The 24,400-nt window shown below is 41.2% G+C and overlaps 1 protein-coding gene across 1 annotated transcript; it reads right to left on the bottom strand.

Annotated features, from left to right (window-relative positions):
* Window positions 1-2,475: 2,475 nt before the first annotated feature.
* On the bottom strand, window positions 2,476-14,505 carry NDUFA9 (NADH:ubiquinone oxidoreductase subunit A9). The gene is made up of 11 exons (XM_038154952.1): window positions 14,280-14,505; window positions 11,984-12,154; window positions 11,138-11,235; window positions 10,880-10,971; window positions 8,621-8,762; window positions 8,182-8,284; window positions 7,650-7,717; window positions 7,438-7,514; window positions 5,933-6,028; window positions 4,064-4,130; window positions 2,476-2,752 (listed from the first exon to the last, which is right to left on the bottom strand). The coding sequence occupies exons 1-11, from the start codon at window positions 14,488-14,490 to the stop codon at window positions 2,585-2,587; spliced, it is 1,293 nt and encodes a 430-aa protein (XP_038010880.1). The 5' UTR covers window positions 14,491-14,505; the 3' UTR covers window positions 2,476-2,584.
* Window positions 14,506-24,400: the final 9,895 nt, after the last annotated feature.

A 24,400-nucleotide genomic window follows, 5' to 3' on the forward strand; every position in this document is an offset into this window, starting at 1 on the left:
CCCGAGGGACACTTGTCCCCGATGTCCATTACGACAGTGAGCTGTTGACCACTCCCCTTTGGATGTGTGTACACAAGAAACTTTGGAGGGAGGTATTTAATGGCATTTTAATCAGTTGTATCAGCCCAGAGGATGAATGTTGGGGAAGGAGGTTCCGAAAGAGGTGAATGGAAAACCGGGATCAGGATTCGCTAAGCAGCAGCTCCGACTACTGGCGATACAGTGCAAGCCAGGTCTGTGTTGCTAGAGATGTTTTTCCAGCTGTGGATTCCATGTGCTGCTTCAAACCACAATCTCGGTAACAAAATCCCTGACGTTCCCTAGTGACCATGAGAAAGGCAATTTCCATTCTGTAGTTTGCAACATGCCCGACAGATGTTAGGCTTTTCCAAGAAGGAATGGTGTTTAGGGAGTAAGTTCCCTGAAAGAAGCCCTATAGCAGCACACCATCACTGCTCTCAGTTCTGCCACCAGCTTCCCTTTGCTTTTTTGTCAGTGCACTTCACTTTCTGCTCCCCTACCTCAAAGAAGCTGCAATAATATTCTCATTAATTACTCAAAATCTGGATTGCTTAAACATATCAGTCCTCTGATCTCATCTCATAGAATTTTATCCATGTGCATTTCTTAGGGCAGTGGGAAAAGAAGAAATAACAGCAGGGAAAGAGAGATAACTACAGAATAATTACTGCCAGCATGAATGCTCCTCTCAGTCTCTGCCCTCTAAGCAACTGGAGAAACCCTTAAGCATTTCTCAGCCTGGAGAAAAAAAAAGGCTCGGGAGAACATTCTGGCTCTTGTCAACTCCCCGACAGGAGGGTGCAGCCTGGTGGGGATCAGGCTCTGCTCCCAGACAGGACAATAGAAAACGGCCTCAAGCTGTGCCAAAGGAGGTTCAGGTTGGACATCAGCAGGAATTTCTTCATGGAAAGGGTGCTCAGGCATTGGAAGGGGCTGCCCAGGGACACTGTGGAATCCCCATGCCCAGAGGTGTTCAAGAAACCACTGGGTGTGGCACTCAGTGCTCTGGTCTTATTGTCAAGGTGGTAACCCAAGACTGGACTCAACAATTTTGGAGGTCTTTTCCAACCTTAGCAATTCTACAGATTACAGCAATTCTGTACTCAGGACTGTATTACAAAATAAAGGAATTGCTTCAGAAAGGTAACTAAGGAGAAATCACAGCATAGTTTCTGTAAGGTGGGAAGTGGAAGTGCTGTGTAAGGCAAAGTACTGTAGTGTGATGCTCCACTTTACCCATATTCCTGATGTGGAACAGCTGCTTCAAGTAAATTTCTCATGGATATTCACCCCTTTTCCACTCTCTAATGGCTGTGTGAATTAAGATCCTGTAGGAAAGCTCAGTGGTGCAACTGGGAAAGCTGTGCTTTGAATGAGGGGGGCAGGAAAAATAAATCACTGCAGCATGGTAAACATTTCCAGAACTGGCACCTCACATTCCAATACTGCCTTTGCCAGCTTTTCCTGCAGCACTTTGCTATCTGAATATGGAAACTGCTTGTTAGCTGTGCAGGGCTATGTGATAATTGCATCTCTCTGTACTCTTCTGAAGCAGCACAGGAACATGAGTGCTTTCACAGCAGGATGTGAGCAAAGTGCAATAAATCAAGATCAGGGCCACACTTAGCAAATGAGTGCTAATGAGACTACAGAGTTAGGGTCTGATAAAGCTGGCAGTCAAAATAGTAAAGTTTATGCTCAAATTACTTACAATATGCACTTCACTTCCAGTTTGCCCTAGCTTTTGAACTTATGTTATCAAAAGAAAAATAAACAATCCATGAGAGAGACAAATTTAATACTTCCTTCGAAGGCAGGATCAAAAAAACTCACTCACAAGAGCCCACCTCTTTCTCACAGAGCATTAGCAGCAGCAGTTTTGATGTGGAAGCTCTTGGAATCTGAGAAACACTTTGCCCAAGAGTTTCATTGTACTCTGGCAATACAGAAAGAGTGAGAGAGTCTGTTCTCTGGCTACAGCAAACAGCTGAGGGAGCTGGGGGTGTTTAACCTGGAGAAAAGGAGGCTCAGTGACTTTGTGGCTCTCTACAACTCCCTGAAAGGAGGCTGGCACTTTCTTTAATAGCCACGTTCAGCGCAGAAAAGCAAGTTCAGAAGAGTCAAAAACTTATAACCAGGGCTTTGTCTGAGATCTCGTAGTCTGCATAGGAAGCATTCCTAGCAACTCCTAATGGAAAGGGCACGTTCTGGATGACCTAGTCCCGAACTGCAACACTCTTGAAACTATTTGAGCACCTAAAGCTCAGTGATACATTTTCTTTGAAAGCCAGGGGAGAAAGGGACAAGTGTTATGGCATATTCCCTCTAGTCCCAACCTTCAAAACATTACAGTGCTCACCAGCTAAGCAACCATGTTATTTGCTTCTGTGGCAGAGAGAAAATCCACATTGCAGTGAAAGTCCCCCCTTAACTGAAAAGACAACACTGGTGAAATACAGTTTACATGATTAATACATTTTACTCAGTATGTACACAGTTCTCCAAAGAAGTTGGGTCATCCAAAGGCAGTTTAAGAAGCTTTAAGTATCCTCCTTGCCAGCTGTTACATAGGCTGTGTTTTCGGCTTTGCTTCCTCCAGCTCAGCATCCAACCAGCGGAACCTGCGGTGGCGGCGCAGGACTTCGATGGCTTTTTGTTCCAGGGGGGTTGGTTCAATCCCCAACTCTTCAAAACCAGGAAGGTCAGGAAATGTCATGTCTGTTGTGTGAAACTTCAACAAGAATGGGGAGGGTAAGGGAAAAAAAAAGGTAATTCACTTGAAATAAACAGCTTTGCCCCCTCCTGCCAAAAGAAGCAGAGAAAGATTCAAACAGAACTGTGGCATAATTACACAAGGTCTTGACTACCAAGACCTTCAACAGGAGGTACAGGTATTCTGCATCCAGCAAAAAGTCCTTCAGGCTTTAATTCAGGAATAAATACCATGCAGGAAGTGCCTTCCTTTATTCTCCATACATTTTCAGGGAGGTTACTGCATCCCAATGGCAAAATTAAGCGGAACTCCAAGGCTATACTTGAACTACAATTATGGATATCCTGATTTGTCAAGAAAATGTTGTGTTGAATTATCACCTCTGATGGATGGTTTTGCTCTGTTTATGGCTTTGAACATGGCTCTGTACAAATAGTTGATTCTACAACCATCATTAATTCTATTACCATATGTGCAACCCATAGAAAACAGATTTCTTTTATGCTGGTGTTCCTTGAAAGGCTTTTGAATCAAACACATGTAATATTGTACAGATTATTTAAGGAAGAAAAGCTTGGAAAGAGGACCAATCAGACCCAGAAGTGACATGGAGAAACTCCCTCATACACTACCTATGCTACAGCTGACTTGCAGCAATTTTAGTGATTTGGTGCAGGCTTATTTTATGAAATGTAACGGAAGAAACAGCTGAAGAAAGGTTTTTGGAGATGTTACAATTATATCCTGGGGGACAATCAGGTTAAGTAGGCTATTGATATTGTGTTATAACAAAATATATTGAAATTCCAATGCTGCAAAACAGGTGGGAGAGTCACTCCGTAATTCAGAAAGCAGAAAATTTAGGGCATGTACATGACTATCTTTGCTAGCCTACACATATGCCAAATTTTGACACCAGTACTTGCCAATTCCAACTTTTTCCTTGCTTGTAGCTGGTTTTTTGAAATTGTATTTCTCCACCCCCAATAAAACACTCTGAGAAGTCAGGAATAAACATCAAGTGGCAATGTTCTTCCAGGAAACACACTTGAATGTTAAGCGAGATTTTCGAATGTGTGCAGGGTGTCAGTTCAACTTCAGTTGTTAAAAACACCATTCCCTGGACAATGGAAGTGATTTTAGTGCATCTAGAGGTATATAAACCGAGTAAGAGTGGGGAGCACTGCCCCCTCACTTTGCTCATCCAAACTCTACTTTTGGCTGTTTTCAATTCCATGTGGTTTTGGGGAATGCAAAACTGCAAGTGGGAGTTACAAATGCACAATGAAACATTTCCCAAGAGGGATTTTTGGCTGGTCCCACGCTTACCCGATCCACCTTGTCCCGTGTCAACCATGGTTCAAATGGATTCATCTCAAAGAATCTTGCAACTAAACTGTGAACAGAAGAAGTATTGCAAAAGTGTAGTCATTTATCCAGATCCACAGACATCTGGTAAAAATTATTTCTTAATAGATGGTGAGCAAAAGCTTGTTCTGAAGCTGTTCTTGCAACCTCCAAGTTCATTAAAGCACTAGATGTGCCAGCCACAAGTTCTTAGTCATGTTTCTGGTAATTAACTGTTCCTGAATTATTGGATCTTATATTATTTTACTTTGGATGGAATGGAGAAGCAGATCTCTAGAAGTTAAAATGAGCATTAGTGGGTAGGGAAAGTAAATTCCCCATCCAATTCCCCACACACCAGAGGGGTGAGTCTTGCCCTGGCCTTTCATTCAAACTCTGTTCCCTGCCAGTGTAGGCAACAACCCAATTGGTCACGACATTGTATTCAATGCCTCCAGGAGAAAACACACTTGCTGACAACTAAAAGAGTTATCAGCAACACAAACAAGCTGGTGGAATCTGGAGCAATCTATAAAAAGGGTGAGGATTGGGGTATCTGCAGTTTTCAGAAATGAAGTTTCCTTTGAAAGAAAGGAAATCTGACAGAGAATAGAAAATAATGCTATAGTTCTTGCTCAGTGTCTTGGAACCAACAGCAGAATCTCTCACTGAACAGGTAGCACCTCTTGCTGAAGTGCTCACCTGGCAGATTAGGGTGTTACCGAGTTACTGCACATCAAGACAACCAGGCTCATCTGCCTTTTAGGCGCATTCTTTTCTCAGAAATATGAACCATCACTTAGTTTAGCACATAAATAAAAATGCATAACATGGACTGCAGCAAATGTGAATGAAACTAAGAAGCACCCACATAGCACATTTCTAACAAGCTGCTCTGTGTCACCAGAGCCATGTACCTGGTGCCTCTTGCAGCCAATACAGCAACAGCCGTAACAGTTTAGGATGTTCTGTGTTATCCATCAGCACTTCCATGGATCCAATGCTGAGTTGTACCGCTAAGAGGATTCTAACTCTGGTGACTGATTAAGCTTGTTAATTTGCATTGTACTAAAAATGAAGAGGACCAGTATGCCAAATAATAACACAGCCCCATCTTGCTGAGGGCAACTTCTGATATGGCATTTATTGTATTGTATTCACTCTTCAAAAAGAAGTGATTATTCCCTAAGGATCAGGCCCAGGCTCTGTAGCAGATCCTTAAGATTGTGCAAAAAAATCTGTCAGGGCCTGTGGTCAGCAACATACACACAGATCTTCCCTGTGGTATTGTTAAAAATAATTTGGTTTGCTACTAATTTTATTGAATTAGGACCTTTTGCTACTTCTTGGCTAAGCAAAGCCATTCAATCACAGAATGACTTAGGTAGGAGAAGACCTCCAGGATGATCAAGTCGAACCTTTGCTGATCACCACCTTGTCAACTAGACCAGACCACTGAATGCCATATCCAGTTGTTTCTTCAACACCTCCCTGGGCAGTCCATTCCAATGTTCAACCACCCTTTCTATGAAGAAATTCTTTCTGATGTCCAACCTGAGCATCCCCTGGTGCAGCTTGAGGCTATGTCCTCTCATCCTGTCTCTAGATGTCAGGGAGGAATGACTCTAGAATGAACAGCTATGTTAAGCTCACTACAAGCCTGTATTTCGCTTACTAGCTCATCAAATGCAGGCCTGTCCCCAAGCTGAAGGCTCAAAACTGGCTAACAAGTACCTCAGGAAAGGCAACTTCTGCAGCCCCATCACTTTAATAACAACTGGGCAGAGTAAATAATCCATGCAACAGGTATTTATGCTTCTGTGCTGCTTACTGAGTTAGGGTCCCACTTACTGGTAGAGAGGCCTTGGCAGCGGGTAGGGAATGAAGGGGTGGTGGGCAATGGCATAGATGTACTCGACCATGTCGTACAGGAGGTACCGGTGAGGGCTGGAAGGGAACGCAGGAAACATCACACCTCAGTCAGTTACAATGCAATATTAGCACCAGAGAAGAAAAACCATTTAAACCCTCCACCCCCAAGGCTACAAAATGCCTGATTCTTCAATCCAAATAATTTGCCAGCAGAGATTCCCCTGTGGCTCACAGGGAGGAGGTTTATCCTGGAGGACTGAAGCCGGTGGAAAGGCCCATCCTGGAGCTGGGGAAAAGCATGGAAAAGATTTGGCAGAAAGAAACAGTGGGCATTTGGCTGCTGGCCAAGGCTAACCCACCACAACCACACTGGATGAAGTGCTTCTGTGTGCTTTAAAAGCACACCAGAATGTGCCTCCTTCCATGCTGACTCCAATTCTGAACTCAAAGACTTCCAGCACTTTGTTCAAGCCTACTTGGAAGCCAGAAATCAAATGGAGAATTAAGGATGCTTTACTAACACGACATCCCATCTTTGGTAGGAAATGGCTGCAGTGAAATTGATTCACTTGCCTTTACTTGACTAAGAGTATCTTGTTCTATTTAAAAGCAAGATGAACTGTCCAAAAAATGCATTCCCCCTCTGTCAAGACAGAGAGAATGAAGCAGTCAGTCTTCTATCCACTTGCCTAAGAGTAACACAAACCACTGGTAATTCCCACTCCTTTCTTGTTCAGATCCTGCCTTGGCATTTTAGGCTTTCTAGATGTGCTCAGACTGAGCTGTCATGTACCTCCCTTGGCCTTCCAGTCAATTTGCTGCCATTCCAAAACATTCTGAAGAGCTCCATGACACCATAAGAGCACACTGCTGAGCAGTTTGATAAATGCAAGATCTCATAGATGCAAGGTCTAAGATTACAAGCATGAAAACTGAGCCTTCAACTGACAGGCTCTCCAGAAAAGTTCCAAGAGATCAGAGAACCATAAAATGGTTTGGGGTGAAAGGGACTTTAAAAACCATCTAATTCTAGCCCCACCTTCCACTATGCCAGGTTGCTCAGAGCCCCTGTCTAACCTGGCCTTGAACACTTGCAGGGATGGGGCAGCCACAGCTTCTCTGGTCAACCTGTAAATTCAGTCTCTAACTGTAGATTCACTGCCTCTAAGCCATTCTAATTCCAGGTGGTTTCCACATAGCTTTACCAGACTTTTCCCTAAATCCATATTGCCTAGCATGTTTCCCAAGCTGCCTACTTCTTTGTGTGCACATACATCACATGAAATGCAGTGGGGCCCAGATCAGGATTTTCAAAGTACTCACAGTAAGAGCTTGAGCCATTTTTCCTCCCAAAAAGGAGGTGGAATTTATTGCAGACCAAACTGTATGCATGGATGGAGAAATTAAATGTACTGTGCAGCATGCCAAAAAATGACACCAAGAAGATGCGTTACAGTTAATTAGAATCAGAAAAAGTGATTTACCCAGCCAAGGCATATGTTTTTCCTTTTGCATCAGGATTCTTAATTGCATTAACAATTGCCTTTGCTACATCAACCACCTGTAAGGAACAAATTCCGACAAGTTACCAAGAGAAAACAGGAATATGTGCACACACTCTTCTTTCAGAGGTGGTTTACAGACCCACACATCCACCCACTGAGGATTTGGGATTGGGATTTCATTGAAAACTTACATAGACCGGTTGCTTCACTGTTTTTTTGCCCAGAGAAACAAGAGGGACACCACCAAACCAGCGCATGTCTGATGGAAAAAAAGAGAAAATCTGGGAATCCTTTCAGTATCAGAATAACCAAGACATTTGACACCACACTGAGTGTGGATCTCTTCTGAAAATTTACTTCTCTTTTAAAAAAATAGGATTGGGAAGAATTCCCAGCCAATTGCAGCAGCTTTTATTTTCAAGACACATTCAGTTTTCATATTAACAACAATGAGAGGGCTGCATTTGCTGTTTCCTTAGAGTGGGTCAGTATACACCCCCCTCAAAATAAAATTATTACAAAAATAAAAACAAACAGCAACATCTAACTAGACTGAGAAAGAATTCTGTCAAGAGGTGAAAATTTAGTATGTTGCTGTATATCCCACACACTACTGATAAGAACACACCTGTCTGCTTTTCAGAAGCAAATCCCATTTTCTCTCTGTTCTCTACAGGCAGTTACACAAATCATACATGGGTTTATTATTCCAAGATTACCTACTTGCATAATGATTGAGAAATCGGTCCTCTCTGCCAAACATCTCAGAGGGCTTCAAAATTACAGCATCTGGAAATTCTTCCCTCACAGCCTCCTCTCCAACAGCCTATCAATTAAAACAACCACATGCATTATATCCATGCTGAACCAAGCAGAAGTGGATGCCTTTCATAAATGAAGGCACCCTTGACTACAGAACTGAAAGAAATTATGCCATCAGTAGCACAAAAATTATTTATATCTAAGCCATTGATCCTCAAGATGCTGCACTAAGATAAAGGTCTCACAGAAAGCCCACACATTTCTCAGCTGCAGAAAACAGCCTGTAGTAAATTCATACACTGATGTCCTTCAAACAGCCCCAGCTGGGCAAAAAAACCAAACCCAAACCAAACACAAAGTACATTCTCAGGAAATACATTTAAGTGGACTCCAGACTTACTTTGTTCCTGAGGTATTTGGAGGGACTCTTCATGCTAGCATTCAGGTGAGAGATATGAATGAATTTTTCCACACCAGCTTCCTTACTTATTTGTGCGATACTTTGAGGAATATTTACAAATTCATCTTCAAATCTGAAGTTTCTAAAGCAAGGCAAGACCCAAACGTTATTTTAAGAGCAATCAATAATGGCTGCCACTCAGACAAAAAGCAGTTATTACATATTACATGAATGCATTATCAAAAACCAACACTGACACTCTTTGTTAGAAACAAAATTTCCCTTCATGATGCACTCTTCATATAATAAAAATTAGAGGAAAGTGAAATTGCAACTGTAATCTTCAATTTTACCTTCTCTGCCCTTTCACCTGGTAAGATTAAATCAGTATGAAAAATCCTCTTGCCCACTTGTCTGTGACAAATAGAAAACTCCCAGTTAAAGTGAAACCAGGTTATTTTTATTAAAAGAAGCCCTTCTGCATCTTCAACTCTGAGTAAGGCTATGTTTTTATAAATCCTGGTTTCTTTTTGTCTTCTTCCTCCTGCCATGCATCTGCCCTGAATTGTGCTGCTCAGAAATTTTGAGCTTCCTTATAGTGTAATTAGGTGTGTCAAATCAAGGCAAACTGCCTTCTCATGTTGTTGTATTGTGCCTGTAGGCACCCCTGCATCTTGACCATTTGCTTTGGGTAACAAACATCTTATCCAAACACCTCCCTCTGTGTCCTTATATCCTCCCACAGCTCTTCAGATCCCACTGGAGTCCAAAGAAAGCCTTAAAAATACAAAGTTATTTTTGAGCCTTCAATAACTAATCTGATCCTGGGAACCATCACTCCTTTTCTGCTCACCAAAACAGATTTAGAAACACACGAAAACAACATCCCTCCCGTAACCATGGAGTTTCAAACAACAAAGTACACACAGAGGAGCCTGGACACAAGTACAAAGCAAGGAAGAAAATATTTCATGGTAGGCTGTGCTTTTTTGGACTGATCTCTTCATCTAATCTTATTTTTCTTCCTGCCCAAGTATTTCACAGGCTCTGGGACGATTACAATGGTTACTCTGACCTCGTGTTTAACAAACCACAGAACTTGATCTCAGGGTTTCAGCACCACCACTGATACCCACATGCTCAAAACATATGATTAAAACATTTGTGCCACACAGTGGTTAAATTCTGTAATGTCCAAAAGTTTTAAACATGGACCAAGACTTGTCTGTTTCAATCTATTGAAACTGAACAGAGAGCAAGGTTTGGGGATTTTTAAACAGAATGAAACTTTCTGTTGCTATCCTTACAGTTCCTTTTAGTAATAAAATAAACTGTCTTTTCTATAAATCACACCTTTTACACAAGACCAGAAATTCTGAACAGCAAAGGGCTTTTAATAAAAAAAGGGCAACAAAAGCATTAGGTTTATAAACAAGATGAAACTGATATCTACATTTGTTTCCATCTACTACCAGAGCAAAAATTATGCACCATAGCAAGGCAAATCTCACCATTAAATTTTTGTCTGGCAGTTCTGCACAGGGCTTTAAATAAAATGGACATAATTGCATGAACACACACATTCATACTGAAGGTGGTTGTTACAGGTATTTTTAACCTAAAATACGACAATTTTCAAATGGATTTCAAAAAGAAACTATTCTTAGAAATTATTATCAAAGAATGCTTCTGTAGCTAATATTATCTGTGCCAAAATTCTACCAAGGAATGATGCTATTAGTCACAATCTTATTGATCAACTTAATCTTAATAATCAACTCTCCATCAGCTATTCCTGTTTGATCATGGCTTTTTCTAGCAGGGTACAACTCATCACAATGTCCATGTGACAGGATGAACTCTTACATCTGTGATAATATAAATGCAAATATAATGTAAATATGAGGCAAATATAAAAACGTGTCAATGTAAATATAAATATAAGAAATTGGTGAGGCTCTGTCATCTGTAGGAAGGCACTCAGGGAACACCCATTAGGTATGTGAAAGTAGCACATTTGATTTTTCTGACAGAACAGAAGCTGTACACTGGAAAACTGTATAAAGAATGCACTTTTCCAAAGCAGATCACAACCAGGACTGGAGTTAACCTTTTAAAGAAATTTTATATGCAAAATGTTGGGGTTGTCTTTTCACAGAAGCCAAGAACAATGGCAACATCACTGCACACACATGGTGTAAAACATGGCTACGATACCTGGTGCAAATCTATCACAAATAAGAAAAGAAAGAAAATTACTTTGTTTCCCATTCCTTTCCAATAAGATTAATGACCACATTGCTGTATTCCACGGCTCTTCGGATGGAATCTTTGTCCCTACAGTCCCACTCCTGCAAGCAGAGCATCAAATGGGGAAAATAAGAGATAATGCATAAATAGGCATCACCAAAGCAAGCTCTTTCACATCATTTCCATTTAGAGGCTAAACAACAGCTGGAGCTGTGTATTTGAGAAGGATTACCTGGCTGCCTTGTACAGAGCTCAAGCCAGACTCACCATGAAGAGAAGCTGCCCCAGGTCACCCATGGGCCGCAGATACATCAGGTCATACTGATCACAGCGATAAGGGATGATGACTTGAGAGCCAATGCGACCTAAAGGGCCACAAAAACCCCAAAGTTTCAAACAAATACATCCCTTTAAGTAAATGAATTTCTGAATAAACAAAGCTCCCTTTTCCCCCAGCATTAAAGCACTACAATTAGACATAGGTATCTTGAATGCATATCTGAAAAGCTAAAAGCAGAACAGAACTAAGATTCTTCTTGAACCTACATAATTCAAATTCTTCAATAGGTTTTTTCCTTAATATTTCGGCTTGTAAGACAAAATGCCAAAGCTCATTAACAAACAACAACAAACATGGTGCGTCCTATAAACACAGCACAATACCTAAAAAATGGAAATTTACAAGGATATTTACATTTTGTAAGCTGCATGAAAAGAAGGAGGCAAAAAAAGCACATGGGTTATTTTCCAAAATTTAAATTCAAAAGCGCAATTTTAAAGAATTCCAATCAAACTCCTGCAAACCCTTAGTAAAATGTCCTAATAAGGCTAAAACCAGAAGAATCAAATACATGCTGTAGCTCTCCTCAGACTTGCATTCTACAGAGGGGTAGGACTTCTTTTAATGACCTTAATCTTCCAAAGCTCCAAAATTTCCTTGATTAAAACACTTTTTACTACTTGTCACATGCTGGAACTTACGCAGACTGCAAAACACTTTTAAGATCCACAATGCCAGAGACTTCTCCATCACCCTGCAACCTAGAGACTAATTGGTTTTGTTAAACATTTTTTTGGGTAGTTTCCTTGATCAGTACTCCTGGTAAGCATTACCTAAGCGGTTGACAACGTATCGTCCCAGGAAACCTGTGGCTCCAAAGACAGTGGCCACAATGCCACTGACAGATGATCTTCCACTTCTCCCATGAGGGATCACGGCGTGATGGACCTGCCGGTGCTGCTGCAACACCGACGGTGCTGCAGTCAGGACAGAAATTCCACGGCCTGCAATATGGAACAGGAGAGAGTTTGGGACATTAATTGGGATTCAGCACTGCTAACTCACAGCTCATATTGGTTTTCTCATCACAGATTCTTTTTCTCTAATATCCCATGCCAAGGCTCCTTATGGGCTGTTTCAGAGTTATTTGGAGAGGTCAGAGGGGAGCAGGCTTGGGAAGTTGCTGGTTAAGTTAAGGATCAAACTGAGACAGGGAAGGAGCAAACAAAGGTTATCATTTCTTAAAGAGCAAGTAAAGTTCACTGTGAGTTTAAGGTGAAGCAAGTAAAGAATACTCAGCAAAAATATAAAATATAACAGAGGAAGCAATCCTCCTGTATCACAGCTCTGAAGCAAGAAGAGAAAGAGAGATGCAAAGAGCCAGATCCATGATATATAGCATACTGCCTCAAAGCTGTTCCTTTCCTCAAAGAGCTAGGAAAACTTGGGAGCCATGGAGGCAGGATATCATCAGGATACTGATATACAAGAGCGTGTAGTGACAGGACAAGAGGGAATGGCCTCACACTGACAGAGAGGAGGTACAGGATAGGATATCAGGAAGAAATTCTTCCCTGTGAGGGTGATGAGGCCCTGGCACAGGTTGCCTGGAGAAACTGTGGCTGCCCTATCCCTGGAAGTGTCCAAGGCCAGGTGGGGTGGAACCCGGAGCAACCTGACATGTGCACACTGAAGACACTTTTATCCCAACTGGGTTAGGAATTACGAGTTACACGGTGGCACTGACAGTACAGCCATAATGTTCAGAAGATCAAAAGGATAGGGTGTGTTGAGGCATAAATGATATTCTGTTACATCAGCTGGCAGAGCTCAAAGCAGAAAGTCCAACCAGATTTCAGCACCTGAAGGAGGTCTTTCGCTACCCAAAAGTCTGCCTATCCCTGTTTTCTCCATACCCCACATACTGGAAAAAGATATTGCATCTCAAATTTTGTCCTGAAAGACAGTTTGAGAGCCACTGAAAGTTAAAAAAAAATCAGTAACAATTTATAGCTTTCAACTACTAAGTAGCTTTCTTGCTGCTTGCTGTTACTTCTGCAAAAATTATTGGTGGCAGGCTCTTCATAATGCCTCTTCACTACCATACCAACAAATAATATCTAATTACTGTTTTGTATTCTCCCACTTCTGCGTACTCCCCTGCTGTGCTTAGCTTACTCTATAAGGCGTTTAGTGATGAGCAACTTTCCTTGTTCCATAAGTCTATGAGGTCTGTCTACCCTAAATTATCACCAGCTATGGTTATATGCCAAATCATTGCTTCAAATTGCATTTTCCAGAGCAGCTGTGGCTGCCCTATCCCTGGCAGTGTTCCAGGCCAGGTTGGATGGGGCTCTGAGCAACATGGGATAGTGGAAAGTGTCCCTGCCCATGGCAGGGGGTTGGAACGAGATGATCCTTAAGGTCCCTTCCAATGCAAATAATTCTATCATTCTATGAGTTAAAGCTCAAATATCTGCAGCGAACCCAAAGCACCTTTTTCTCTGCCCAAAAGTTTGTCTACACTCATTCTCTCCCAACCCCATAAACTGGAAAAAGACACCATATCTCTCATTTTGTCCTGGAAGGCAGTCCGACACCCACTTAGGCAAATAAAGAACACACCGCTCCCATTAAAAGGATATTAAATTCCTCCCTGCCCTTTACCAACAAAACCCGTTTGGTATCTCCTATGTCACTTAATCTAAGACTGGGGGCAGAATCAGTTTAAACAGATTTAAAGATTCAAATACACGTTTTAAATATAATATTGGTAGCTCAACTTTACCACAGATCATGGCCCAAAGGTCACAGTCACCTAAGAAACCGTAAAAGGAATCCAAGCTTTTAGCTATAGGGCAGCGACAGCCCCAGCGCGACACCTGCAGCTACATCCCGAGCCCTCTGCCCTCCAATCTCCAGCTCCCTAAGGAGAAGGGAGGCACAAACACGATCATTTCCGCGCCCCCGGAAAAATTCTCGGCGGCTCCTTTCCAGCTGCTGCGGTGCGAGCTCCCCTCACGCAGAGCCAGCAGCGGATCATGTCCTGGGCCGGGGCAGAGCCACACGGGCGGGCCGAGCTGGCTGAGGGAGGTGGGCTATGAGGGGCCCGGCGGAACTGACACTCACCTGCCCTTGGCAGCCGCAGCCCGCGCGCTGCCGCCGCCATCTTGCGTCTTCCTGGGGCGGGGCGGCGCGTGCGCGGGGCTGCGAGCTGAGCGCGGCTGCGCAGGCCGGGGCCGCGGGGCGCTTCAGGGGCTGCCGGGGTAATTAAAGCCACGGAGAACATTAGCGTGGGAGAGGTTGTGGAGGTATCTAAGGTAGATCTGTTGCCCAACATCGCCGTGTCAGCCGGGCTGTGGCACTGAGCGGTGCTTCTGGTGTTTCCTTCAACACCTCAGGGTGTAACAATAACTCTATGGCCAGCCTGGGCAGCCTATTCCAACGTCCAAGGAAAAAGTTCTTCTTAAAGTGCAGGAATTTTTCGTGGTGTCCAATCCGAGCCTCTCCTGGCGTAGTTGGGGCCGTTTCCTCTTGTCCTGTGCCTTGTTCCTTGGGAGCAGAGCCCGGCCCCCACCTGGACAGTTAGATTAGCGGTGGATGTGATGCTGTGCATAGCTGAGAAGGAGAGTGGGAGTCAGCTGTGTGTTAGGCCTGTTTGCAGACGGCAACGGGAAGATGAAGGCCTGGCTTTTCCATGGGCACTCTCAGCGCTCATAAAACTGACCGTACGGTGGCGATGTGGGCTTGCAAAAGAAGGAAACGCTCCTGGTCTTGCTCTAAATCACTCTTTAAGTGCAGAGCCAAACTGAAAATGTCACTGCTCTCCAGTCCGCTGTGTCAGGACAAAAGGATCTCGCTGACCTTTCCTTTCAAAGTACAAACTCTGATTTGCACCACACTCAAACGGCAACATGAACTCCTCTGTGCTAATAAATCTTTTCACTCTGTCAGAGTTTGGCTACAAACTTGAAACCATCCGGCAAAAACACAGCTCACAAAAGTGCCATCTGAGAAAGCTCTTGCTGCTTACAACTTCCATTGCACCCAAAGAACTACCAGTACACACCCTACTATCTGCACTTTATTCTCAGCTCTATGAACCATCATAAGCCTTCAGTCTCAGAGAGCCAGGATCCAAATGGAACTGCTCACATACTAAAGGTACCAGGACAGAAAGCTCATCAACAGCTTGGCTTTTGCATTCCCACCAGAACAGTTCAACAGCTCTCACTGACAGAGCTGCCTATTAGAAAAAAACATTAAATCTCATCAAGATTACCCAATCTGCAGATCCAAAATTGGTTTCTTTGCCAAAGAGAGGACCTAAAAGCTCATCTCAAAAGAAATGGCATCCCCTCCTCTGGAATAAACAGCATCCAGGAAATGAGCCCCTACAAAGGTGCCAGAGCACTGTTACTGGGCATTACCTGCCCAGGGCACTCTTAGCAGCTCACACCAATCCTGAGCACAGAACCTTGTCCAAAATAAGGCCAAAATTTCTGAAGGCCATCTCTGAGAAGTGGAAACCACGTGCCAAATTGAGCAGTTCTTTGGGTGCAGCTGAAGTTGTAAGGCAGTACCAGCATTCTCAGCTGACACTTTTGTGAGCTTTGCTTTTGCCAGATGGTTTCAAGTTTGTAGCTGATCTCTGTGAGAGTGAAGAACTGTTTTAGCGTAAAGGAGTTCGTGTTGTCACTTGATCCTGAAAGTCTTTAGGCAAAACTGAAAGGATAGGATTCCACATGCAGTTTAGAAGAAATTTAACCTTCCATTTGAAACCCTAATGAGACCCTTAATTAGTACAATCAAGGGGCACTCTGACTTCTTGTGCCAGGGAAAGAAACAGTTGCTAGCCAACTCCTTCTTGCAGCTTTCCAATGCACACCTCAGTGTCAGTTTACATGCGTTCCTTCTCAAGTTTCTTTCACTCTTTTCTAAAGCTTTCCTGAATTCTGAATAATAGTTTTCCCCAAAACATTTTCATTTCACCTCTACCCATCGATACTGGTATCGAAATCTTTCAGAATCTCTCAGGAGGTTGCAGATCCTACTGACAACAGAGCTTGCAATACCTTTAGTAAATTCTCCTTTTCCACTTTTCCTTTAAAATAGCCCACAAGAACAGTCTTAGAATAGAAGAAAGGTAAATAATTAACAGCATTCTTTTTGCTTTTCTTAGCCCTACCTGCAGTGCACTACAAAGGTGTTAAGGCCATAACTCCCTTTGTTCCTGCTTTTGCTTAGTTTGAGATACGTATGTGACATGAAAAGAGATAATATCTCTTTTTAAAATTCCTAAATACCAGCTGGTTTCTGCTCCATCTCATATAGTGATGGTTTGTTTTATCTGGTTTCTTGTGGTGCAGAGGAACTTTCCCATTTGGCTAGTAAAAAAAACAAACAAACAAACAAAAAAACCACTGTCTTTATCTAGGCAAATATTTAAGTCTTCAACTCTACCTGTCTGTAATTATACAGAGAGACAGAATAAGCTCCATTCCTTATGGCTTCACTAGGGTCTGGAACCTTTCCTACAGATTTCTTTTCTCGATGAAATACATTTTATCCACTTTTTCAACTACTATGCTGCCACTGCATAGCTGAGTGTGGTAATAGACTTTGCCTGGATTTTAAAACGAACTTCAATGCGATATTTACAACAATGAAAAAAGAAGCAATAGTATAAACTTGGCCAACATGCACCCAAAAACCCCTGTGAAGTTACAGGGAATTTTGTCTGCCCTGTTAGAAGCAACATCATTTCAAACTTAGCTTTTACAAAGATATTTCCAACATTGCTCTTTAGAATACAAGGAAAAATTGTTGCTAGTTCTTAAGATTGTAATCTTGTTTGATTTTAAAAAAGAGACTTAAAATTCACCTAGATGGCAATATCAGCAAGAGGAGGTTTTGTATAAAGCCACGTCTTTAACTTCACCTTTTTATGTGTCTTTAGTTGTGCAAAAGTTAATTTTCTATTTTGCAAGACAAATCCAGTCAGTACACTGTGGAGGTATTTTGACATAATGTCTAGTTTGCTCTGGAGATTGTTTGGAAATTGTCAAGTCTAGAAAAGATCAGTGTGAAAACAAGTAGAATCCTGAGATTTGTGTCTTTTCCTCCAGAAATACTTCTCTCCTGAGTATCCACCTGACAACTTTTGCTTTGAGCACTTCTGCAGGGAGAGGATCCAAGCTACACTTTTCCACTTTTCCCCGGGAGTCTCCTGTCTTATAGCAGGCATGTCACAGTCAGAAGAATGTTCCTGCATTACCATAAGGACAGAAAGAAAGACTATATAGCATTTATAGAACATCTGCTGCCCAAGTTGCTCAGAGTTAATATTAAAGACATTCTGTTCTGTGTGCTGAAAATCAGGCCCCTTCATGAAAGCCTGTGGTGAGAAATAATTCATAAGGAACCATGGCTGTCTCCTTCAGATGATAGACTGAGTAGGCAGTCTGAAGGAAGCAGAAGAAAATCAAAATAAATACTCTATGAAGAGAAAATATTAATATTTCTTCTGCTGTTCACTCTGCAACTCGAGCAAAGATAAGGAGGAAAACAATATTTCCTGCTATTTTTACGCACACCTTGACCATAGGTATTCTTACTGAGGGGGACAGTGTTCTCCTAGGCCCAGGGACAAATTGATTAGTAGTAGAGAATCTGAATATACAGGAAAATATGAGGAACTGCTCTTTGTGCTTTAGGCACCCTCTTTAATGGATTCTTTCTTTGCAGGACTGAAAATATTAACAACAAAATCCTGAGGTTGCTATCTGTTTTTTTGCACTGACAGATACCTCCAGCACTTTAAAGAAGTGTTTGCTTATGTTCCATGAAGGCTTCTTAGTACAATGTGCAGCTGCAGTGTACAATTAATACTTCCTCAGCAAGCAACTTAATTGGGCTTTTTCCCCTCTTCTTTCAAAGAAAGGTAAATACTGTGACAGGAGGTGAGTAATTAGAAAAAAAAAGGCATCCTGTTGTCCCAAAATGGCACTCACAGGCACTTTTTAAATATACTTTGAGTGAAAAGGCAGACATTTTAGCAGCTTTGTAGGGTTTCAGATCTTTTTTAGCCATTCTTTGCATGGGTACTACAGCTTTCCCCATGCATTGCAATTTAGGTGGTTGCTCCTTGCAGTTCCAAAAAGCTTTTGTTCTTTAATCTCCTCCCTCAGAGCTCCCCACAGGTGAGGTTAGGGGACACAGAAGCACTGTGCCATTGACTGTTGTCAAAAACACTGTACACACTCAAAACACGTATTTAAAATACTCCTTCTTAAGCTATAACACTGAAGGCGTGTTAAATAGCCAAGACATTCAAGCAGGAAATTAGCTCCTTTGTGTTTGATGGAACTATTTATGTTACTAAGATAATAGCCTTAATTGCTTTTCATCTTTGTACAGTTTCACTATTTGCACTAAATTAAGCTGTGAAAGTGAAAGGTGATTATTTAGGTTCAAGTTCCAGCTATACTGTAATAGGAAAATGCTGAAATGTTTACATTGCAAGCAGAGTAGAAAACATGTACATAGGGAAAATATGGATATAATTCATAGGAATTATGAATAATTTTCTATTAAAAATCCATTTTGGATCCTGAGTGGAAGATAAATTTTTACCATGACAATCAACATGATAACCCCACATACACACTGCTTATTTTCTGGTTTTTTTTGGAAAGACCAGAGTAAAAGCAGAATCGTTTTATCCTGAGGTTAGGAAATGTAGTTATGACAAGGTCCTTGAAAATGGGCCTTTTACATGGATTTCCTAAGGAAAACCATGTCTGGGAAGGGAACCTGGCAAATATTGTGTTATCTTTTGCCAGAGGAAGATGTGGTGTTTTGGGCTGAAACATGTATAATTATTTTGTATTTCATTATTTGAAAGGAACATTTATTTCCATATTTTTCAGTGCAGGTACTAATTTTTCATCTCCACCCACACACATAAATAGCCAGACTAACTGTTCTTCTCTAAAAATGATTTTAAAATTATTTCTTCTCATTATAAAACACTTGGAGGTTTCAAAAAAATTAATTTTTCAAAAAACATCATCAATAAAAAAATCTCGGAATATACAGATGAGAAGTAATTTCTGTGGCTGGGGGTTTTTTTGTGGGTTTTTTTGGGTGTTTTTTGTTTGTTTGTTTGTTTGTTTGGGGGTTTTTTGTTTTTTTAAATATTTTTATTCTTTTTTTTACTGCTCAGATTTATCTGTAAAATCTCAGGTGCATGAACCTTGTCTTACACTGTTTCTTTAAAGAACCATCTCATAATAAACACCCTTGACTTAAAATTCTGGAATAAAAAGAAAAATTTGTGAGTAGCTGTCTTCAATAGTACTGATATTGCCTCACATTTAAATTAGCTTGGCAATTATTTTGGGAAAAGCTCAGCTGGGACAATTATCTGAAGGATTTTAGTTGCAGGCCAATTGTTTCTCTGCTTTCTGCCAGCTCTTCTCACCCTACAAAAAAGTCATACATCCTGCTTACAGGACACTGTTATATATGGCCAGCAGCTTCAAATAGGCTGCTCAAGGCAGACAAGCAGGATTTGGCCTGGATCATGGATAACAAAGCTGGCAAAGTGTTCTCAATTGGCACTCTATTTTCAAAGATAAAAGACTACCCTCCCTACCTTCCTGTGTCTAGAATTGACACAGAAACCCTATGTGTTAGTGTGATTCACCAAAAGATAGCTGAACAGGCTTCTATCCCTTCCAAGTGTGAAACCCTTGCTGTAAAAAGAGTTTAGGCGTTTTCTTTGGTGTTTATATGGAATCTAAATGCAGTCTCCACCTACTAGTGTAAGATGCCTGGGGGTATTTGCAGCTCATATAGACACATTAAGAATTTAGCTTTTACATTTTTCAGATTCTGTGTGTGTGCATTAGTGTGTGACTCTGAACTCCATACAGACTGTTAGTAAGCTCTGAACTCCATACAGACTGTTAGTAAGCTCTCTTCACATTTTGGTCAGACAAAACAATCCTTTTAGGCCTGAGAACCAAGAACACCCTCTGCCTCAGGCCCCGAAAAGTATAAACAAATGTGAATGGGGGGAAGAGCAAACTGAGGTTACATGACTTCATTACCTGAAGCTGTAATTAAAAGAATTAACTCCTGATAATACAATTTATATCTGTCTGAAAAACCTGTGACCATCATCCATCTGGGGTGTAGCCCCTGGAAGGCTTTTGACTGCATTCTAAAAATTAATCCACAAACATCAGAGATTTAGGTCCAAAAAGGAGACAGAGAAGTCCTTTTTCTTTATTTGAATAAAGGGAGAGGCCATGGGGCATTCCCCTGGGATCTCAAATTTTTGGAGGATGCAGCCTCCCTTTTTATCCTAACTTCCCATCCACATTTCCCTTCTCTCTTTCCCCATTGGCTGAGGTACTTGAGAGGTACAGACTTCCTGACACACCTTATACTGAAGATTTCCCTCTAAGGTATAACCCTCCCTTTAAATTTTTAATTGATATGGAATTTACAGGTTTTTCTTCCCCATTGTTTCTTTCATCTTTCAATGTCTAATTTTATTTATCAGCAAACCTAAAGTTTATTTGTAAAAGCAAATATCTTTTTCCATTCATCAGTCAGTGGAACCCTTCCCATTGTTTATTTCATCTCCCCGTGCTAGGTTTATCTACCAGCAGACCCACAGCTTGTTTGTAAAGACTAATCTGCTATTCCTCTCAACTGCCCCAGGTGCACCTATTGAAGGCCTTTAATAAATAACCACTTTATTCTCTTAACTTTGTCTAACCCCTGTTCTAAGTAGCCACTCCAGGGCATCAATATAAAGAAGAAACAGCACAGCGAAGAGAAAACCCTGACTTCCAGGTTTTCCCCAGATGCGACCAAGATGTGCCTGCTACCTGGGAACTGAGGACAAAGGTACACATGAAGCTTCACAGGCTGGAAAATAATTCCACAAGAGCACAAGGACCATCTCAGTACTTGCTGCCAACAGCATTCCAAACCTCTGTCCTGGATTCCTGTCTGAAAGACCCGTCCCTTGATTTGAAGGTGATTTTCTGGAATCACAGCACGTTATTCCATCAGCCAGATTCTCAGCTCAGGGATGAGAAAGCTGCAATGCCATTGCCCCTTAATTGGGTGCATTTTCAGCATGTTGATTCCACTGCAGCCTCACCACCCACCCAGACCTCCTCTAGTGACCTCACCCCGGAGGAGAGGAGGGCAGAGAGGAGAGAGAGCGCTCCTGGCAGTGCCATGAGGTGTTCATGAAAAGAGAAACCAATTTTATTGCAAACAGTATTAGTGTTTTCCTCCAGCCTGATTTGTGATAGGAAGCAAGTGTATGAAATATGTTCCAAAGAAACAAAAGGAATGCTATTAAAATGAAAAATGCTTAAAATGGAGACACATAAGAGGAGAAGCCATGAAATCTTTCTTTTAGTTATGCTGTTTGTAAAAGTGGAATACCAGAAACTCTGGCTTGTTTCAGTGATCTAGGTATGGATAATATAATTTCATATTTCCCACCTAATAATAACTTTTGGCTTATGCTACTTTAAAAACAAGGTCCTTAATTTAAGGAATAGCCAAATTATTCTTTTAGGCCAAAAAGGAATTTGCCCTAATTTTTTCACAATTTTAATTTTTCAAAATTATCAGTTAAAAATTAACCGACAAAATACCAACAGTGCTTTGTGTTCCTAGGCACAAGTAAAAGCTTCCAAAATATAAAAAAGACTGTTTATGCAATGAATGAGGTATGGACATTTTAAAATTCCCCACACTGCCAGAAGCAACTGTGAAAATGAATCCAGGGGAGGAGATGCTGCATTCTGGCCCAGATCTGATAATAAAAAGACATCAGCAGCTCTGTGTGGGTGGTTGTCTGTGCTCCCACAAGCTTCCCAATACTCCTCCCATTGTGTTTTAACACTTCTATACTATTATATTTCCTAGGCATTCCGATTGATGCAATGGGAGCAGTGTTGCATGGCAGGAAATATCAGTGTACTCAGCATATTGACCACATCTGAAGCTCCACTTGGCCTGAATTCATATTTCTTTAGAATCTAACAAAAGATAGCTTTTAAAAATAAGTTAAAAAACAAAACCAAAAACCAAACAAAAACCCAGAAAACCTAAAAACTTAAAGAAAAAAGAGGAGAGAAGAGGGGAAGGGAAGCTCCGGGAAGGGAAAGGAAGGGAAGCTCCGGGAAGGGAAGGGAAGCTCCGGGAAGGGAAGGGAAGCTCCGGGAAGGGAAGCTCCGGGAAGGGAAGGGAAGCTCCGGGAAGGGAAGCTCCGGGAAGGGAAGCTCCGGGAAGCTCCGGGAAGCTCCGGGAAGCTCCGGGAAGGGAAGGGAAGGGAAGGGAAGCTCCGGGAAGGGAAGGGAAGCTCCGGGAAGCTCCGGGAAGCTCCGGGAAGGGAAGGGAAGGGAAGGGAAGGGAAGGGAAGGGAAGGGAAGGGAAGGGAAGGGAAGGGAAGGGAAGGGAAGGGAAGGGAAGGGAAGGGAAGGGAAGGGAAGGGAAGGGAAGGGAGAACAAAAAATAAGAGCAAGCATTTGCTATTTTACTGTTCTCCTGAGGACACACTTTTAAAAGGTTTCTCTGGTATCCTTACTGCCAGGTCATGTTTTCCAGTCAGGTGCAGTCTGAGTTACTCAAAATTTTGAAGGTATTTGCCTTTGACAGTCTAGAACTGGTTGTATTTCATGACTTTTCACAACCTTTTGGCTTTCTTATTTGCTCAAGACTGGCTTTGTGCTGCTTCCTCTCAGAGATGCATCATAAAGGGAGGCAGAACTGAGGTGTGTTTTAAATTACCTTAGAACTGACAAAGGCCACAATAAAAGTAATTTTCATATTCCTCACACAGATATTAGAAAATCAACAGCCTTTAAATAATGGCAATTTTATATTTTATTACTGTTTGACAATATATTTATACACAATTACACCATAACATTTTGTTTAAAAATTTGCTTTTTAAACACTAATTTAATTTCTGTTTTTAATTTAATTTTCTAATAGAAACAGCTTCAAGAACTTTATGAATATTGGGAAAAGACTTGCAATATCATCTAGCATTATTACTTTATGCAGCTATGTACAGATCTGTGGTCGTCACACAAAAGAAAAGATTTACACTACAGTTAGTACAGAGAGAACTGGCACAGCAACAAAACTGGAAACCAAGGATAACTGGAGTTATGGCATTTTTACGTCCCTGCTATGTACTGAAGAATATTAATGTGAAATTGCTGATTTTTAGGAGCACATCATAGGGCACTCACTGTATCTTTCTGACTCTTACAGTTGTAACAAAAAGTCAGAAGCTCTGAGTCTTTTGGGGAATTATTTCTGAGGTTTTGGTTCTTCATTTTGGTTATTTTATAATTTTATATTCTCTTATTGTTAAATGGGGGAAGGGAAGATGCTGAGGCTGTAGGGATTGTCTCATTTTTGGATTTGGGTTTTATTTAGGGCTTCATAGGTCAGTGTGGCTAGATTAATTTCTAGAATTTGCCAATCTGGACTTTTTATCTCAAGATACATATTTTTATGCTAGAAAGATTATTAAGATTTAAAATATGAGAAACTTAAAACATATGTAAAAAATGCAGGAAAATAAAAATCTCAGCTTTTTCTAAAGAAATAAGTGGCAGCAAAATGTTAAAGGCCATGCTACTGTGCAACGTGACTCCTCAAAAATAATTGCAAAAAATGTCTAAGCACTCCCTGTGCTTTTATTTGTAGTTCTGTTTCTCTTATACAGAGCAGCATGTCACATCTCCTGTAATCTGTTTTCCAAAAACTGAAAGCTTGGAAGTTTGCTTTTCTCTATTAAATCTACTCATTAAGATGCAGAGACTTTACACTCCACAGACACCTCTGTTCAGTTATTGAGTGAATTATTTATACTGCACTAAAATGCAGTATTCCTGTAAAATATTTAAATGTAGTTTAGCCTATGAATCAAAGTCAATATAAAACAGACTAGTTTTGCCAAAGGGAATTCCATATTAGATTCCCTTTCTACACTAATTTTTTTCTGTTAGGATAATTTTTAGGAGGACAATGTTTATCTCAGAAGAGTATTCAATACCAGAGTATTTTATTTTGAAAAAAACCCCACAGCTATGATAATAAAAATGCAAACACAAATGCCAACAAAACCTCTTTACACCCACACAGCTTTTCACTGTTTCACAAACAACTTCCACAAAGCATTTTAATTTTTGTAG

Source organism: Motacilla alba, chromosome 1A, assembly GCF_015832195.1.
Source record: "Motacilla alba alba isolate MOTALB_02 chromosome 1A, Motacilla_alba_V1.0_pri, whole genome shotgun sequence".
NCBI classification, from domain to species: domain Eukaryota; kingdom Metazoa; phylum Chordata; class Aves; order Passeriformes; family Motacillidae; genus Motacilla; species Motacilla alba.